The sequence below is a fragment of the Rhipicephalus sanguineus genome, chromosome 6 (assembly GCF_013339695.2).
Source record: "Rhipicephalus sanguineus isolate Rsan-2018 chromosome 6, BIME_Rsan_1.4, whole genome shotgun sequence".
Taxonomy (NCBI): Eukaryota; Metazoa; Arthropoda; class Arachnida; order Ixodida; family Ixodidae; genus Rhipicephalus; species Rhipicephalus sanguineus.
In genome coordinates, this window is record NC_051181.1 from 129,916,979 (window position 1) to 129,937,502 (window position 20,524).

The 20,524-nt window shown below is 48.6% G+C and overlaps 1 protein-coding gene across 2 annotated transcripts in view; it reads right to left on the reverse strand.

Moving 5' to 3' along the window:
• Positions 1 to 20,261, reverse strand: part of LOC119396401 (uncharacterized) — a 93,020-nt gene extending 72,759 nt beyond the window's left edge. For both annotated transcript variants that reach the window (XM_037663608.2, XM_037663607.2), the window contains exon 1: positions 19,174 to 20,261. In XM_037663608.2, coding sequence (XP_037519536.1) covers positions 19,174 to 20,236 — 1,063 coding nt within the window. In that variant the 5' untranslated portion in view covers positions 20,237 to 20,261. The remainder of the gene's footprint in view (positions 1 to 19,173) is intronic.
• Positions 20,262 to 20,524: the final 263 nt, after the last annotated feature.

Below are 20,524 nucleotides of genomic sequence, written 5' to 3' on the forward strand. Positions count from 1 at the left end.
CTACGGCGGCGGCACAGGGTAGACTAAGACCGATTAGATGTAAAAGAAGATTGCTGCATTCTATAGTTCATGGACGGGGGAAAACAACGAAGAGATGAAAGCGCCAACGTGACGTAACGAGCTGATGAGGATCTCCTTTGCACATGTATAACAATGGAATGCGAAGTGAACGCAACGTAACGTGACGCTTTATTGTACGGCGAGGCACATGCAACGCGGCGAGTAGCGAAACTCGCGGGATGTCGAAGCACCTCCGGTTATTTTATGCGCCCCCGCCACCGGCGGCGTAAACACGCGCCGAAAGAGACTGGAAAGCGAGCCAGAAATCTCGAAACAGAGTGACGCAACAACGGCGCACAAATTGTTGCTTCACCGTGCAGGATCTGCAGTGGCCGGTAGCGAGCGCCGAGCAGGATGTTGTTGCCGCCGTTGGAGACTGGCTCCATGGGTGAAATCCACCGCGGCGTACTTACCGCAAGTGACGCATCGCTCGTGAGCCAAGAAAGCGCGTTTAATGCGCTCTGGCATATGATCGCTACTGGTGCCGAAACAAGTCCTGTTACGAACTTCGGGGCCGTTCAAATAAATAAATCAATCAATCAATCAATCAATCAATCAATCAATCAATCAATCAATCAATCAATCAATCAATCAATCAATCAATCAATCAATCAATCAATAACAGCAAGCCTTCTATATATGCCCACGTTCTGGAAACTACATTGTATAGCCTTGTTAGCTTTATCGCACTCGTGCTTTCTGTGTTGTTATTCAGACTACACAGTTTTCTTTTCACCTAAATATTTCTTTGTATTTTGTTCTCGTGAGCAGTGATATTTCACATGTATTCACACTTAGTACTTTAACACTTAGTACATTGGGTCATTAAATAAAAATAAATGAAATCAAATCAATAAATCAATGAATTGAGCTGTTTTTACGAATGTCCCGCCGAGCCCTTCACACTGTCCCGCTCTCACGACCCATGACGTAGGCCTAGACGTGTTACTTGTGCGGCTTTGCCTTACGTCGTTGATATGACACGTTTCGTATATTTGTACATTTCCGAATAAACCAAACTTTGATCTTCAAATCATACTGATCACTTCCGAAAGGCGGATGAAGCACGCGACTACGTATTTTTCAACTACGTTCTCGCGCAGCTAATGTCGGCATGGTTAAATAGCTCGTGAAACGACAACCATGCATATACGTCGCGTGAACTGAACAGAACGCGTGCAATTGCTGTTGCAGCCGGTTGCAAGCTAGCGAGATTGCTCGTGCGAGCGTATCGCACCATCGTCGTCAGGCTTCAGCGGCGCGGAACTGCCGCACGCATCGAAGACTCTGGATGCTAACGCTGTTGGCGGTTTTACGGCCGTACACGAGATGTGGAGAGAGACGTGACCAAACGGAATATCTTTCTTTGTTCGTTTTTGTTTTGCTCGAAAAGAAAGGCATAATGTGGCAGAAACAGAGCAAACTGAACCAAGGATGGAGGAATGCTCGAGTGGGGGAGTAAATGAATTCGTTTAGCAGCAGGTTTATCTACTAATCTGTCATAACAATACTATATAAAAAAAACGCTATATACTTTCGGAGTCACTGAACGGTTACGGCTATGACGCTTGGGGACTCGCAGGTTCGTGTCACGTCAGCAGCGACCGCATTCATCATACTGAGGCAGGAAAGTAAAAAAAAAAGTTCGTGTTAAAGTACCGTATTTACTCGAATCTAGGCGGCCCCGATTCTAAGCCGACCCCCGAAATTCGCTAGGCCAGAAAAAAAAAAAAAAAAAACATTGTACTCGAACCTATACTCGAATCTAAGCCGACCCCCCACTTTCGCACATCGTTTTTTCGAAAAAAAAAAAAAACATAGGCTTAGATTCGAATAAATACGGTAACTGAATATCTATGGTTGACTGTAACATCTACGCCTCCTCTCCCTCAAAGCTGGTCTACTATGTGTTCTTATGAAGAGGCAAAACATTGAAATATTATTTATTTCAAAACGACTGATTGTATCATTGTCATGTTGGTCCGTATAAAAGCGAGCTCGTCGGACCTTTAGGTTCAGCTAGGTGCGTGAATGTAAACATTCGTGTTTTTCTTTCTCTCTCCCAGACAACCGGAGATGCGTAGACGTGATAAGGTAGACTGGTGGCGCAGTTTAACAAGATGGCATAGTATAGTTGGTTCAGTATGTATGTATGTATGTATGTATGTATGTATGTATGTATGTATGTATGTATGTATGTATGTATGTATGTATGTATGTATGTATGTATGTATGTATGTATGTATCAGGCACGTAGGCAAGGGGGGGGCCCGGCCCCCCCCCCCCCCCCGAAATTTTTCCAGCCTTCTATATTCCCAGGCAACTTTTTTTTTGTTTTTGCTGGAAAGACTTTCTTTCGAACAATTAGGCCTTGGGCCCCCCCCCCGAAAAAAAATCCTGGCTACGTGCCTGGTATGTATGTATGTATGTATGTATGTATGTATGTATGTATGTATGTATGTATGTATGTATGTATGTATGTATGTATGTATGTATGTATGTATGTATGTATGTAAACGTACGTGAACTATTAGTCTGCAGGTCTTCAAGTTGCAACTGCATTGGAGCGTTTGGCCTCAGCGTTGGATGACTGTCATGCACGCACGTATACAGTACGTGCTCCAGATACACACAACGCATCGTAAGAGAAAACTTCATGGCTCCTTCTCTCCCCCACGTCACAGCACACGCCGGCAAAGGGGGGGGGGGGGCAATGATCCGCGAGATACGTGCGCTGGGAAAGCATTCGGGCGTGCAGCAAAAGTGGAAACCCTTCTGAGCGAAGATGACGTTGCACTACGCTACCACACACAACGCGTGGCCCGTCGTCCCGTCTCGGCGCGGATGGCACGCCTGCCTGCCAGCTATGTGGCTTCTTCGTCGGGCCATGCGACCGAGCGAGAGTGGCTCGGCGACGACTTCGGCCGTTCCACAAACCTAGAACTGTATAAGGCGTCGCACGGCGTGTGCCTGACTGCAAGTTAAAAAAAAAAAAAAGAGGCAGAAACGAAATGGTGAGGAAAAAAAAGAATGAAAAGGTTAGAAAAAAAATTCAGCCAGTTCCAGGGCGTGAAAACCGTCTTGACGCAAAGCTGGAAGCGCGCGAGTGTATGTGAGGGTATACACTAAGACAGCTATCTCATCTCGATATCATCATCACCATCATGATAACCATTTCGAAGATCATCATTACTTCTATATTCACTGCCCCCTCTGGTTACGTGACCTACGTGACGCGTACTACTACTACTACTACTACTACTACTACTACTACTACTACTACTACTACTACTACTACTACTACTACTACTACTATTACTGCAAGTAGAAGTAGTAGTAGTAGTAGTAGCGCGCATTATCCGAAGGTTGTAGGTTCGGTCCGTGCCGGCGGCGAGTTGTCTTTTCGCCCACTTTAATTTATTCCCATTTATATTATAATTACTACAACGCAGTTAAATATTACAAATAACGTCCCCTATACTCTCCTTGGTTTCATTGTCTGTTGGTTTTCATTAAGGTTGTGTCGAACAAAAAAACGAACCCTTAAATTCCGTTCTTTCGTTCACTACCCCTACTACTACTACTACAACTACTACTACTACAACTACTACTACTACTACTACTACTATTACTACTACAGCACCACCACGACGACGACGACGGCACAAGACAGCTTCGCCGCAGAAAGAGAGAGAGAAAGAAGAACCAGAAGACGCACGCCTAGCTCGCGGACTGCGAGACTGCCGGTTAAAAAAAAAATTAAAAAAAAAAGGAGGAGCGTATAAAGACTAGCGGCTGAAAAACGAAACAATGGAGGAGGGCACGCCGTTTTCACGCCGTAATCGCGCGGGTTGTTGCACGTTGCGTGTCCCTTATTGTGTCTCTTTATAAAAGCATGCGTCGCGCGCGTGAACTGACGCAACGCGAGGTTATACCTCCGCGGCTGCCACTTTCGTGTCGCCGTTTAGCGAGTGCACGAACAACCAAAGAGTACAAAGGACGTGTAAGTCAAGAAGAAGAAGAAGAAAGCGACAGTACACATATGCAACGCGGAAAAAGGAGAGATACGCTGCAGAGGACCGAGAACCGGGAAGACCGTTGTGTTACTTTAACCGAAGCCAAGGCATGACTGTTAGCTGTTACGTCACGGTTGGGAAAGGGTAGGGGACACTAAGTGGACACGTAATTAAGCGAGGTTTAAGAGACTTGGTACCTCGCACCTAGGAAATTGCTAATGGACGTGACTTGGTAAGTTGGAAATGGCAGCAAGGACCCCTGAAGTTTAATGTACGGGTTGCCATTACTGACACAATGAAGTTCCTTTAGCATAAGAACCGGGCGTTGGTCCCGGATTCAGTCTTCGGACTACGACGAATTTTTTTCTTCAACTAAGCTTGACGGTTTCCTTTCTAAGAAATTCGCACTGCTTTGCTCGTGGCTTCCCGCTTCAAACGGGGATCCCTTTCGCAACCCTTCCGCCTCCTTGCGGGATTCTGCAGAACTCATTTACTAAGCTCTTTTACTAATGGCAACGGTGCTTCGTGTTTCACTGCTAAATGGTTTTGCAAACTAATTCATTTACCAAGCCATTCTTTTAGTTTTTGCCGTTCCGGGCATATTATTCTCTCTCACTCACTCACTCACTCACTCACTCACTCACTCACTCACTCACTCACTCACTCACTCACTCACTCACTCACTCACTCACTCACTCACTCACTCACTCACTCACTCACTCACTCACTCACTCACTCACTCACTCACTCACTCACTCACTCCCATGCTAGTACATCGACTCCCTGACGGCTGTAGCAAGCCCTTGGACGACCGTTACCCACACGCCCGCTCACCTCACCCACTTAGACCTCAAATCACGTGGTACATTGATGCCTCGTAGGACCTTGCACAAACGTATCCACGAATCCACCCATTCAAAAATCCAGATGCGCACTCAATTTCCACACTCACCAACTCAATCACACAATTCCTCGCGCGCTCACACGCTTACGCACTCGCAAAATGCCCCCGATTCCACGGCGTAAGACCTTGCATAACCATCCGACCCCTTCAGCCAGCGTTGTCGCAAGTTTCTCGAGCACAAAGACGTAACTGAGAAAGCACGCGTTTCTTTCGTTGCTTATTCTTTGCGGAAAGCAAAACATAACGTTCGCTCCGCCTGATGCGGTCAGCTGAGCAGCGTGAATGAGACGATAATGAGCCTATGGAGACGTGATTCCTCGTGCGTTCGTATACAGGGGGTGTCCGTCCGTTGCAAGGATGCTTGCGGGCTCGCCTCAAACAAAACACACGCCGTTCGTACGCAACCGCACACGCGACTGCGGCCACACTATACACCGAAGAGTGAGTCCAGTCGTCGACGTTTGCGTAACCTTGTCCAGCCAGCCAGCCAGTCTCTGCGGTGGCGCCTTCAGGAATTGTGGGCGCGCGTTCGCGCGAGGCGCCACCGCCGCTGTATGCCTTCTCTTTGCCCTTGTCGCGTCGCGAGCAGGATATCTTGCTTTTTTTTTTTTGTGCGGGTCCTTTTTTCTCCATTGTCACTGGCGGTTGTATGTATACACGAGGAACCATTAGGCGGCTTTTGTGGTGTCGCCGTGACAAAATGTTTGCCCGGATATACACTGAGTGACGCCCCCCCATATAGGCCACAGAGGTTCCGCCCAATTTGAGCCGAAGCCAAGGAAGCGGGGCTTCCACGGGACGCAAAGAATGGCGCGTGTGTACGACTGGCTGTATATATATATATACGCCGCCGCTTGTGACCCGTTCCTCTGCTGCCCGTTCCAACAACACGCGGCAGCCAAAGGAAGGGCTCCGTAGTTTTTTTCTTCCACGTGACTTGCTTCGGCGAGAGCTGAAGTCTTTTGTTTGGAGAGTATACGTTCCGGAGTTCGTAGTGGCCCAGACCCACGTAACATGAACGACAACGAAGAAGCGTGCAGTCAGTGCCCACGGACCCGGTGTGCCACCCCCATGGCTACGCCACTGGCATTCGGCGACGGAAGTACAGGCTTTCTTGTTTCCTGCTTTTCCGCTACTAACTTGGTCTATAAGAGCACCTGTCCAGCATACAACCAGAATGTTACAGAATAAATTTCTATGGTCACAAATCGTAGTATCTCCTGTGAAGGAATTGCGGTGATAGTCGTTGAAAAAAAAAAAAGATTAATTTGACACCACTATACGTAGACACTGCCGTGCAGCAGTTTGTTTCGGAACCCGCCTCTCCTTTATAACATTCGTGGTCGGAGCTCAGGGCATTGTGGATTAAAGGACGCATCTCCAAATCTAAATTCGCAAAATGAAGTCGTTTATTCCCCCCCCCCCCCCCTTTCTCTCTCTGTCTCGCACGGTCGACTGTAGCAAAAACACTTCAAGCATGCGGATCTGTCCGTAAACCTTTCAACACGCAGTCGGCTTGCTTCACTGGAACGCGGCCCCTCCAATTCTGAGAACACCGCCGTGCACATCTTAGCATATACCCGCTGCGATTACGGGACGAAATGAATAGGCGTAATAAAACGGTCGCCTCCGATTTCGCGAGTCCCCTGATATATATACACACAGTCTCCTCTAATATATAAGACGAAACCACGCTTCTTTCACGCTATATACGTATATAAAACATAATCGAGACTGAAAAGGCTCTCACAATCAGCGCGATCGCGGTGCCCGCGCGATACGCGGGGAAATTATTTAACGCTGGACAGGCTAGCGGACGGCATTGCGATGCAACGCGCGCGCGCTCGCTCGCTCGCGAGATTGCAGGAGTCGCTCGGCGGCCGTTGCAGCATGCACGGGCTTGCTCTCGAAAGCGCCGAATACCGAACACCAACGCGGATGCAGTAGCCACCGTGTTTTATCGCCGCGCCGCAGCGCCTTATCTTTTAGAGGGGCTAAATATGGCACGGCTTATGCCGCAGCTGCTGATGCTGTAGGATGAGGAAGGAGCAGCAAAAGAATTGCTCGCGTCGTGTAAAAGATAATAATAATAAAATAATAATAATAAAAATAAAATAACGGAAAGAGAGAAAGTGAGGTGAAGAGAAACCATCTGGGCTACATTCCTATGCCCCGTTTTGATACATCAGGTGGAAAGCCGTGGAAGCTATGCAAGAAGTTCGGTCAGCAAAATACGCAAGTCCGCGCGTCTCGCGCTTGGATTTCGTCGTGAAGCTGGCCTACGAGATTGGCTCCAGCTGCGCGCTTCCGGAGCGAATCGCGGAGGCCACGATACGAAAACAGAGAGACGCTAAGCGGTCCAGAACGACCGACTGACAACCGTATAAATAATGGAGATGGTTTATTTCTGAGGTGCGAAGCGTCTTCGTTTATTACTCGGTCTAGAAACGAAAAAGAAAAAAGAAAATTACATTACGAGCGGTAAAATCGTTGAACTATTTCTTGGTTCCAACGCATCTATTGCAAGAAGTCTCGCAAGCGTCAATAGCGCTGCACCTTGTGTTACAAACGGAGTGTGTACAATACCACTATAAAACGCCCGAAAGCTTAAAATGATATTTGCTCAATAAGAATGGGCATAGAGGTGTTCATGTACAGTTGGATTGTATTGCTTTTAAACACATCTGATGTTCTGGTGGGTTCAATGTTTTGTGACATTTTTTCCCCCTTTTCTTTTTCCAGATTACTTGTTCCGCTTGCTAAGCAAAACAAGCAGCCGGTGCGGGCCTGAAGGTGCCAACATCTCCCGTTCACGATTTCAATATCAGAAAAGTGAGAGTAGAGAGCGAGCGAGCAAGAGAGGGAGAGAAGAGGACCGATCGGTTTTTATCACAATCACTGAGAGCTGTATATATCAACGGGAAAGCACAATTTACGCAGAGGAATGCTATATATAAACAGCTGGGTAGGCTGGCAGGGAATAAAGAAATTTAATTAGCTTGGCCTGGATCAATCTTTCTAGCGAAAAGGCAGATTCACGTGACTTGCGTTTCTTGATACGCGTAGTCGAAACAGCCGAACATAGAAGAAACGACAGTAAAGACAAAAAAAAAGGTCACTAAAGCCAAATAAGAATTAAGGTGGCAACGACAGATTAATGCTTGAGAATGTTTAAAATATCAGAATTAGTGAAAACGGAGGTTTAGAAATCGGGATATTACAGTGAACGTAGGACACGACTTGTGAATCCATGCGAGCACCTCCAAACAACGAAATCATTCGTATCAGGCACGTAGGCAAGGGGGGGGGGCCCGGGGGGCCCGGGCCCCCCCCGAAATTCGTCCAGCCTTTTATGTTCCCGGGTAATTTTTTTTTTCTTTTTGCCATGAAAAGACTTTCTTTCGAATATTTAGGCCTTGGGCCCCCCCCCGAAAAAAAATCCTGGCTACGTGCCTGATTCGTATAACGAAGTACTCTGCGTCCCGGCAACATAACGAACATTTCAGTAAGCTACCTTTACAACGAAGTCTTCTGTATAACGAAGCGTTCGTTACAAAGACATTTGACTGCATAGAACAAACAAACAAACAAACAAACAAACAAACAAACAAACAAACAAACAAACAAACAAACAAACAAGATTCGCGGCTAAAAACGATTTATTATTGCCACTAGTACGTACTAATTATGAAAAAACACTTCGGTTACTTGACACTATTATCGATTTGGAACAGCCTTTCCTCTAAATGCTTAGCAGTCTGCATCGTTACGTCTTAAAAAAAGAACATTATTCGCATTTCTTAGCGATAACTTAGAGTGCTGACATGTATCATCACGTCGCTCGTGCTCATTTCATTTACTGCTCTTAATTCTACACCCGCAGAATTTTTTTTATATTTTTATTTTTTGCTTGTCCATTCTTCATTCACTCAACATTTTAGTTTGCGCTGTTGTTAAGTGTTCTAAGCAGTGTTCTTGCTTTACGTACTAGAAGTTATTTATTTCGATAATTTCAGGTTTGTACTACGTTTCCCCTGTTGTGACATTGTTGTACCTAATGTATATTTTCTGACAGCAGGTCCTCCTTGAGCCAGCTGCCCTGGGATCTCCTTCTGTATACTTATGTAAGCATGTACGTTTCTCACGACAATAAGTAAACTGAAACTGAAGGAAACAAACATACAAACAAATAAGAAACAAAACACGTCAAGGCTGACAAGTCGGTTGCGCTGCCTTGGTTTAACCGCTTGTTTCTCGAAGGCACCTTCATGGGCTCCGAGGAAATGAAGAAGGCAGTGCCGTGGTTTCATTACGTTGCCGAGCTCTTCACACGCTCAAATATACGCAGCATCCACCCAAACTTGGGAAATAAACTGAATACGATGCTGGAAAGGACCGCAGCACGGTCCCCGCGACATCAAGACGTTAAGGCGAGGTGAGAAGTAAGATGCTAGAATGAGGACAAGTGAGCAGTTTCAAGCTCTGCTCCCACACTCGACGCGTCACTATATACACAGAGCTCATTTCTGTCTCTCTCTCTGGCCATTGTATGCAACTAAGAAGGTGGCGAAATGAAACGAAAGGGGAAAAGAGCAAATACATAACTGCCCCGTCTGCACTCAATTTCACTAAATCCGTGCAGTGACGCGAAAGCAAGCCACGGATCGCGTTGGCCAATCAGAAAAGAGAATACTCCGTGGACTGCCCGCGCAAGTGACGCATACTGAACGAAAGCTTCACGGAATGATTAGTAGCGTGTATTGGACGTTAGCCTTCTTTCTGCTCCTTCACTCTTCAGTGGAATGCGTAGCGAGCTTTCGTTTACACCCCCGTACACACACACACACACACACGCACGCACGCACGCTATAGCGTGCATTGCAGTGTTCCCCTCATATATGTTCACGTTCCTAATAAATGTTCCCCTAATAAATGTTCACGTTCGATTCAGCGTCCTTCCTGTTCTTTTCTCCATGTTCGTCCTCGTCCACGTGAGCGTTGTACCGACCAAAAGACGAATTCATACGAACTCGCTCAATTTTCACTTCTAATGCAACGCTATAATTTGTCCGAGAACAGGTCACTGATTGGCCGATACGAGCCCGCAGCACTTCGCCGCACTGCACGGCACTAGGTGCGACGGGTGTGCAACGCAGCGAGGCCGTTACGCGTGTAACTATAGGAGCGTCGAGAGACCGTGCAGAGACCACTGTGTACCGAGAGGTACGTATCTATGCGGGAGCAATATGGCTTTTCCATTCCTCGCTGGCCCACATGTCCCGCTTTTCCGCCACGCTGCGTGTGAACGAGGTGGCTATACGGAAAAAAAAAAAAAAAGAAGACGAAGAAGGAAAGACAAGACGGCACGACTTCTCGCCAAGACGCACGGGAAAGGGCTTTGGAGAGGGCGTATAACGGTAGACGAGCCGTTACAGAGGGGCGTATACCCGCTTCGGAAGAAGCCGAGGCACGGTCTCGCTCAATACACACCGCGTGTGTAATGCGTGTACGCACGTAACCGTACACACCGCACCTGGCTGGCGCACCTATGTTATACTCTCACACTTCGAACGCCCGTATACACACAGAGCGCCTATCACGACGGTTTTTATACCCCGCACGGTTGCGGCAACGCGGTTTTACACGCCCTGTGAGAGCTGCAGAGCGAGCGAGCGAGCGAGCGAGCGAGCGCGATTCCACCAGCTGATGATGGCGGGCCGGCAGCGGGAATCGTGCGATCTGAATCGATGTGCGACCAAAGGAAGCGGCGAGGAGGAGTGGGAGGTGAGGGAGGGGGGTATGATACGTGCCTGTCCTCAATGGAGCACCGGAAGGGGCCATGGAAGGGGAAGCAAGATATTGGGGCGAGCGTGCGTGCGAATCGTTCGAAACCTCGCGAATAAACGAATCGAATACTGTCGCATTCGACCCGATTCTTCGAAACGAGTCTTTCTACGAAAGTGACGAATATTTCGATAAACGTCGCGGCTGGGCGATTTGGTTTGTGATGCTAAAGGATTATGAGCTGCGCACCTCCAGACAGAGACGAGAGCTCGGCACGGACAGGCTTATCGTCCATGATATTGTCCACAATGTTGAGCAGGCGTTGCGCATACTGAATACTGTGAGGAATGTTAATAAGTAGTTCTCAAGTATTTCTCGAATAGTGTTTCAAATCTCTCAGTAACCATAAACTGTAGATATGATTAAACATAAAATTGCAATTAGAATGCTATAAGTTCCATCGTAAGACACGAGACGTTACGTACAATGAACCGTGGTATACGTTGAACAGGGAATCGCGGATTCTCCGGGGCACACCGTACGCAATCCCCAAAGAGATATATCGAAAACACGAACAAACTGCTCCGTTTTTCTGATGCCACACCCACGCTCATTGCCAGCGTGACGGTACGGCGTGGCATGTACTGTAATGTTTTCTGTTCAGCACACGACACGACAATACTGCCGTTTGCGTCAAACTGTATCGCCCACTTACATGACTAAGGTTGAGATTTCAATGCTAAATGCGCACGTGGTCCGTTGAGCAACTGCTTCTTGAGCGCGCTGCCCCTTATCTTGCACTTCAGCGAAGAGTCTGAGAATGCGGTCTACGAGCGGTTATCGGACGTCGTACGATGCTCGTGTCGAATGAACACGGAAACACTACGTATACGACATCAGTGGGTATACGAACTCGAAGAACGGGCAAGCCTTGCGAAGCAGGTTCTGTTGCCATTAAATGGGTACTGACACCAAATTTTCGAGGCTGAGTTTAATCCGCCATACAAATCTCCTGTGTACAGAGACGGTTCTGCGCAAGTGTGGAGTTGATTAAATGTTGAAAAGATACCTTATTTTGGCATTAAAGGCAATTTTCGCATGGCGCACGTACTGACATCGACAATAGCGGGACGTCAGGTTACAGTATCAATTTTTGTGACTTCAAGCACCCCTATGACAAGTTTTGATGACGTGTCAGGTACCAAAACATGCAAAATGGTCTCTTGTGCGTCACCAACGGAGCCGCGGAGCTGAGCGGCCGTGGAGACGTCGCGATATCTTGAACGAGTACGTGGCGAGAAGCTCATACGTGGTCGTGACAGCAGGGCACAGCAAGAACCGAAACTAGCTTTTAAAAACATGTAATTAATTTTTCAGGGCGTAGTCACGCTCACCAGTCCATCTTCTAGGCTGTTTAGTGGTTGGCCTTTCATTTGACGCAAAATAAAATAAAATAAAATAAAACGACTGAAAGTTTACGTGTCAGTATACCGACTGACACGTAACGTAACGGGGGTTAATGATATCATAGTTGAAATCAAGAAGAAGAAATGGATATGGGCCGGACACGTAGCACGTCGGCAGGATAGCCGGTGGTCATTAAGGTTAACTGACTGGATTCCAAGAGAGGGCAAACGCGTGAGGGAGAGACAGAAAATTAGGTGGGTAGATGAGCTTACGAAGTTTGTAAGTATAACGTGGCAGCAGAAAGCACAGGACCGGGTTGATTGGCGGAACATGGGAGATGCCTTTGCCCTGCAGTGGGCGTAGACAGGCTGCTGCTGCTGCTGCTGATGATGATGATACTGACCCGTAAACTTTCAGTCGTCGTGCCGGAGTTGCAGGGGTATACCCCTGCATGCAACTTTGGCACGAGTGTATATACTTCTGATACCATGGATGTTCTTAAGATGTTATCAAAAATGAAAGGAGTTACTCATAATTGTAGCGAAGCCCTGGAACTGCGTAATGTGTTGCGCTCTCCAGCGCCTTCTAGTGGGTCGCCCTTTTTGGTTTCTTCTGAAAGAACGCCGCTCGCGCTGAGAGTCCGCGCTTTGCCTTGACTGGCGCGCCACTGCAGATTGTCGCTGAGTGCCGCCAAATAAACGCCTTAACAAATTGGTGGAGGTGCCGTGCTCCCATTCGATAATAGTTTTAATGTCCTTGCTAAACCACCTGTAGCTCGATACATCCGCAGCGTACGAAGTAACGCGTTTACGGACAAGTAAACAAAGCCTTACAGAAAGAAATAAGGGAAAAAGGCACGTCTTTCTTGGTACGAGTCTATGGTTTAGTCGATCGGCGCCTTACATGTATTACATGTAATGCACCGAGCTTTTCAATGCGCCAAGCTAGGTTCATTCCAATGCGCCAATCTGGGTAATTAACAACTCCACATGCAATTACTGCAGCTGCGAAGAAACGATCTCCCATCTTCTGTGTGAGTGTCCCCGTTTCAGTGCGCCAAGACAAGAACTTTCCAATGCGCTAGATAAACTTGATAATCGCCCTTTGTCGGAACAAAGGGTTTTGGGACCCTGGCCGAGTCCATCGTCAGCACAGAAGGCTTTAAAAGCATTATTGCGCTTCTTGCGGACAACTGGTCTTAGAGACAGACTCTAAGAAGTGACATATTCTCGTTTCCTTTTTTTCCCATCTCTTTTTCTTTTTCCTTTTCTGGCTCTCCTTTTTTCTAACATCTCTCTTCTATCATCTTTTATCCCCCTTACCCCTTCCCCCAGCACAGGGTAGCCAGCCGGTCTAAGAACTGGCTAACCTCCCTGTCTTTCCGCTTGTTTCTTCCTTCCTCCTTCCTGGGTAATTAACTAAGATTACCTAATTAACTTTTAAAATTTAGCTAACTCTAACGAAAAATATTCAAGACAAAAGTTGTAGCGCTTATTCACGAACGTCGGATTATTTCATCTTGCTGCATACGTCTGTTACGTTCGTTTATTAGAAGCACACTGAGAATACATGGAAACAATGGGTCTGGCTTCGGGAGAGGGCAGCGTGCCCTCGGCGCATGCGCTGCTGCTTGGTCCTCTGGCGGTGGAATCTCTTGTGGCCTAAACCGAAACTCGCGCACAACACTGAACCCGATACTCACGAACACCATACATCCCTCCCCACTCTGTCTGAGTCACCACTGATCTTGGTAACGGTCGGGGGGACGGCGACGTCTCGGAGGCCGCTGTGGTGGTCCCTGCAAAGTGTCGTCGGATGGGAGTGGCGCTGGCGTGGCACAGCACTCTGGAGCGCCTGCAGTCGGCACCTCTTGCTGATTGTCAGCCTGGCCGTCTGGGAGGAAAAATGGAAGCAGCGAAGGCTGGCGGGTATTTCCCGATGATTCTGTTGTAGAAGCGTTGTCATGAGTTGCTTCTTGTCTCGTAGTCTGGATATGGTTTTTGTGTCGTCGCACGACACCTCTGTCTGTGCTGACCAACCAAGACCGACGACCCACTTGTTTGATGATTGTCCCTTTCATCCATGCCGGGTCGCCTGCGAAGTTCTTCACGTAGACGATTTGATTTTTGCGAATGCGCCGTCCTTCCTTTCCTTCCTCGTCAATGAGCTGAGAGTCTGAGGGCTTGAGATATGTCAATGCGGTCGGGAGTTCACGACCAAACATCATCATGGCGGGTGTTTTCTTCGTGCCGGCATGCGTTGTCGTGTGCTGCTTTAGAAGAAAACGCGCAAGTCGGTGTGCGATAGGGACGTCTTTCTCTTTTGCAAGCGCTTGCTTGAGTTCGAAGACCATGCGTTCCACTTGACCATTCGTGGCAGGATGGTACGGAGCGCTCGTGACATGTTTCACTTCATTTCGTTTGAAAAAATCTTCTGTTTCGACCGAGACGAAAGACGGCCCGTTGTCAGTGACAATTTTTCGCGGTACACCAAAGGTTGCAAAAATGTTTCTGCATTCCTTAATTAGGTGTTTTGACTGAATACTCGTCATTTGCCGTACTTCAAGCCATTTGCTGAATGAGTCAACGGTAAGCAAGAACATGCTGCCCTCAATGGGTCCTGCAAAATCCATGTGAATTGTCTCCCATGGTTGTGCTGCTCTTGGCCATTCCGGAAGCGGTGCCTTCGCTGGTGCCCTTCGGTTTTCCTGGCATGGTCTGCATTCTTGGGCAGTCTTCTCTATGTCCTTACTGAGGCAAGCCACCAAAGGTAACCTCTTGCGTAGGCCTTCATAGCGACGATGCCCCTGTGCCCTGAGTGAATAATCTTCAAAGCTGCGGGACGAGCTGCGATCGGAATTATTACTCGAGAGCCCCTGAGCAAACATCCCTGTAGCGTCGACAGCTCGGACGCTAACTTCACATATGGTCGGAAGTCGTCGCCTTTCATTACTCGTAGCTTTCCTTGCTGGGCTGCTTGAATAACTGCTGAGAGAGTTTTGTCCTCGCGCGATAGCTCTGCAATGCGCTTGGGTGATAGCTGGGGATCAATCGCACATTCTAGCATCAGAACATCGCCGGGAGGGGATGGCTCGTCGTCATCTCCCTGCAGTGGCAGCCTGCTCAATGCATCTGCGTTCTGGTTTCGACTGCCTTTTCTGTAAACAAGGTCGTAGTCGTAAGCGGACAACTTCAGGCACCATCTGGTCATGCGTGGTGACAAGACTTGCGGAAGCGGCTTTTTCGGCCCGAGGATGCTGAGTAACGGCTGGTGATCAGTTGTAATAGTCACATGTCTTCCAGTTATATACTTCTGGAAATGATCAACGCCGAATACCACGGCAAGTCCTTCCCGATCTAGTTGTGCATAATTCCTTTCTGCCTTGCCAAGCGTTCGGGACGCGAAAGCAATAGGTGCTTCTGCTCCGCTTTCATCTAATTGCGATAAAACGGCGCCAACACCATAGGGCGAAGCGTCGCATGATAGGAGAAGAGGTTTGCGCTCGTCATAGTGAGCAAGCACCGTGCTGTCGCGAATGAGTTTCTTTAACTCTTCGAATGCCTTTTGGTGCTCCTTCTCCCATATCCATTGTGTTTCCTTATGCAAAAGCTTGTACAGTCGTGAGGCCACTGTCGCTCTGTCCTTGAGGAAGCGGTCGTAGAAAGCAAGCAAGCCTAAACCGAAACTCGCGCACAACACTGAACCCGATACTCACGAACACCACACATCTATGCTAAGATAACTGCCCTGTTTAACATTTTGCAACATTTCTTTAAAGTGCGCGAAATTAAAAAAAAGAATGCTTCGCGCAAGTTAGCTAATACACCCTTATGGGTGGTTCTCTTTAATTAGGCCCGCTAGCGACCTCTAGAGTGTTGCGAATATAAATACATCCATCGACCGCATAATCCGGTGTACCAATGTACAGATTTAGGCGAAGCAACAGCATGGACAGGTAGTAGCACTAAAGCGCACCGTTTGGCCTAACGTGCGTACACAGAGAACTGGCAGCGAATGCCTGGCAGAAGATCGTAGTGCACGCAACTTGCGACAGCGGCCTGGCTACGTGAAAACATGCTTGACTGCGTGGACAGTGGCTGTCCACGCAGACAGGGTACAACGAACTCCGAAGCATGCGCTTGCTTTACACACGAATGAATAGATAGCGCATATTTCCGCTTTCAGAGATAAAAGAGGTAAACAACCTTCCGTTGACACTTGAAAATAAACGCCGATTGTTAAACAAAAAAAGGAGTATCGTTACTCGCTGGCTGTCTGCAGCTTGACAATGGGTCAAATAAAAATAAGAACATTGCTTAGAAAGTTGAAGTATTATTCTAAAGTTATACTTTCGCATTGACTCAACGGAACATGGTTATTGATTTCTAGAGAAACAAACAATAAGGCCAATGTTTCATCTACTGAATAATACGCAGAAAGTGTGACGTCACAATATTTCTAAGCGTTCTTCCCTGTTTATAGGTAGTTTCTAAAGCATAAGACACTTGGCCACATGATAGGTTGAGTCTCTGGCTCGAATGAAATGCCATGCAATCCTTGTGCATCGAAAAACACGTTTTCTTTCTTTCTTTCTTTCTTTCTTTCTTTCTTTCTTTCTTTCTTTCTTTCTTTCTTTCTTTCTTTCTTTCTTTCTTTCTTTCTTTCTTTCTTTCTTTCTTTCTTTCTTTCTTTCTTTCTTTCTTTCTTTCTTTCTGTCGTGATGCGCTGGTTTCTTGGCCACTGACCGCTGGCGGAGAAGCGCAGCTTTTAGAGACATAAGCAATCAAGAAAGAGCATTACGTCCGCCATGACACTGGGAAAACGATGCTTGGGGCAGTAAATGAGCTCGAAGCCGAAGAAATCGCCAGAGACTGTTACCCATTTCTCTGCTTAAGTCCTAGCTTTATTTGTTCGTTGGCGCCCTCTTTAAAACGTAACCACCAAGTTATTTCTGCTTTCATCTCTCCCGGTTGATCGGTCGGCATATATTCGTTCTGCGAATAAATGAAAGTTTCAGTCTGCGCATGTTTGTGTGCCGCTCTACTGTCTCGTTTCTTTGCGCTTCCAAATAGCCACAATGAACTATTACTGTTTATGCTTCATTTCGTTCTCTTCGATCGTTAATGAATGATTTGCGAGCGATTCTTCTCGCGCCAGGCAGTGTAGATGCGTGACGCACAAACGCGCTTAAATAAGGACAACGGCTTCGTGACACGAGAAACGAAGGGCATACAAATTTAACGCGTCGCGGTGCTCGCGAAAAAGAAAGCAACAACAGAAGACAGTGTAATGAAAAGCGTGGGAATAGATGGACAGCGCGGGGGTCGAAAACGAAAACAGGTGCACGGCGGGTCACGCACTGAAAACGAAGCGACCACATGCATGCGGCGGCCAACACAATCACGACAGGCGTACACACACACACTTGCAAAAACTGTAGAGGGTGTGTGTTGGGGGTGTCGGTTGGCAGTGAGAAGACATACAAATGAAGGAACGTGGGTGCACGACTACGCACGGTGGGGGAGAGGAGGAAAGTGCGCGGGAGTGAAAGCGCAGGGCTTCTAGATGGCTTCAGTAGAACTTGTTCTTGACCTATATAGACGGCGCTTACTCAGCAATATGCTTACACCGCTAGAGAGATCACTATAGCTGCACAGTAAGAAGCACAGTCTTCACGTCTGAATGCCATACTATCCTATATTTGCAGTGTATTGTACGTTGGAACGCGATCCGTCAGCGTCTTTTTACCAGACTTGTACAACATATTTACACGCCAATTTAGCGCGCACCCTTTTTAACACGTGTCGTAGTTTGGCAACTTGAGCAGCTATGCTATCTCCTAAAGACATCAGCGCTGTGTGTATGTGTTCCTTCTCTAGTGTTTAGTCTTTTTGCGCTGGTAAATCTATCCTAAAGACTATTTTTATATTTACGTAAATACTCATATATTTAACTTTAATGCACTGTAAAGAAATGTTCCTTGCCACAATCCCCAATGTCTCCCACCTGCCCACCTCCCATCCACCGCTGTAATGTCTGAGATTGGCTTCTAAAATGCAGCTAATGACTAAATAGAAGAATACAGAATCAAGAACGTAAACGATATAGGTTATACACCGGATGTGTACGCCAAAACACGCCCCTGGCTACGCCACTGCGGCTGAAGGCAACCTTTTCGGCGAGAGGACTTGTCTCTGTCAGGTCATGGACGAAGACAAACCTCTTTGTCTAAACATTGGCTCCAGCGCCGTGGAACATCTATAGGCTTTACCAAGTAAACCTCCAAGAACTTTCCATATCGACTGTCTATAGAAAAGACAGAGCGAATGGAAAGGTAGAGGGGTTGACAATATATGCAGTCGCACATTCTCGCGACGGCCAAGGTCGGACAGCGCGAGTTTATTACAGCTGTAGCATTTCGTTCGCGCAAGTATAACGCCAGTTGAAATGAACCATTCAATTCCGAGAGGCGTGAGCTGCAGGCTACACTCTATATATAAGAAAAAGAAGGATGTGTTATTTTTTTCGATGAGTTCTGACTTGCCACGTGTATGACTCTCTTAAAAGAGAGATGTTAACTCTCTCTCGGGTCTGACGACTCTCCGGCGAGAGTAGAACGGTCTCCAAAAAGAGTCAGGACTAGCAAAAAAAAAAAAGTAAAAGGACTCTTTATTGTTAAAAGACTGGGCGTACAAACGCGGACACAAGAGAGAAGTCAAGTCACCACAAACACGGTGTCTTGTGGTGTCTTGACTTCTCTCTTGTGTCCGTGTTTGCACGTCCAATCATTTAACGTGAATACGCACCAAGTAGCTCGGCTCTCTGTTATTGCAAGACTCATTCTTATAGTGTACGCTGGAACCACGCAGGATCGCGAGCAACAAGAATGAAGGCAGAGCACCTCCGAGGCACAAAACAAAGCGAGAATGGCGGGAAGTGTACCGAGACCTTGTATCGAAAAAAAGGGTGGGCCCGACCTCCCGACGAGAAGAAAGGACTCACCCGTAGTGGTGGAGCTGCTCTCCATTCGAACGCTACCCAAGGTCACCCTGCGGAAGGCGACCTCCTTGGCGCGCTCCAGACCGGTCAGCTCGGGCGCCGTCGCCTTGCGCGCGGGCAGGGTCTGTCCTCGGCCGTCGTCCTGGACGCTCGGAGGACTGCTGTACGTGACCGTGAGCGCGCTGCGCGACCGATCGCGGAACGCCGGCGACGCCGGCGCCGACAGCGACGGCGTCAGCGGGATCTTGGAGTCCGGCACCAGAAGCTGCCTCTGCTGGGTCGGTGGGGACGGGCTGTCCTGCGGCTTGGGTGACGACGGGGGCGGCAGCTGCCGCTGCGGGCTCTGACGCTTGGTGCGCGGGAAGGGCACGGGCGGGGGAGAGTCGTCGGCGGCCGTGGTCGTCGTCGAAGACGACGGCGGCGGCGGTTGATGATGGTGAGGGAGCGGTCGGCCACCGGGAGGGCCGCCTTCGGCGGACGCGCTGTCGCTAGAAGACGACAGGGAGGACCCCTGTCGAGGAAGCTTGCGGATCGGGGTCCTCAGGGGTCCTCTCAGTGGCGCCCAGCGGACGCCCGTCGGGGGCGACGGACAGGCGGTCGAAGACAAGGGAGGAGTGCCTTCGGACGTCGGTTTGCTGGCGGAGGAGGCGGGAAACGGCGTGGCCGACGAGTCGGCGGCGCTCGAGACGTCCGACGACAAGCTGTCCTGTCCGGTCGCGGACTGCGGGGAGTCAGGGCGTGGGCCACCGGGGGAGTAACAACCGGAGAGTCGCGCTTGCGGGGCGCGCTGCGCGTCAGGGGACGCCGAGGGCGTCGTCCTGGTCATGGGAGGCGTCTTCGAGTCGCCGTCGCTGCCTCCTCGGGCGCTCTGTCGTTGCGGTTGCTGCTGGCGGGTCGTCGTCGCGGCGGCAGCTCGGGAAGAGGTCGCGTGTTCGAATGTTCGGCCGGCGGCATGGTCGGGCCGCTGTTGCGTCGGCGCGCATTGGAGGGCGCGGCCCAGCTCGTCCGCGACGGGAGGTCCGTTCAACTTGCGGCGCCGGCTAGACCGCCGGCACAGGTCCTGCATCCATTGACCGGACGTGGCCTTGAGCTCCCTGCGCAGAAAAATGCAAGGAAACTATGTATGAAGCCAAGCTGAACACTTTCTTTAAATGGGTCACATATTACGACAAATATGGATACAGTAATTTTGATATACGCATAACATGTCAAGATAACGTGCCCTTCGTTTCATGTTGTAGCTTGATGACGTGTGTCGATACTATTACGGCTTTAGGCACCGGCGACCCAAGCCACGCGAGAACGCCGCGCACGCTTCAGACTTCGCACTGCGCGAAAACGACGCCCGAGTCAG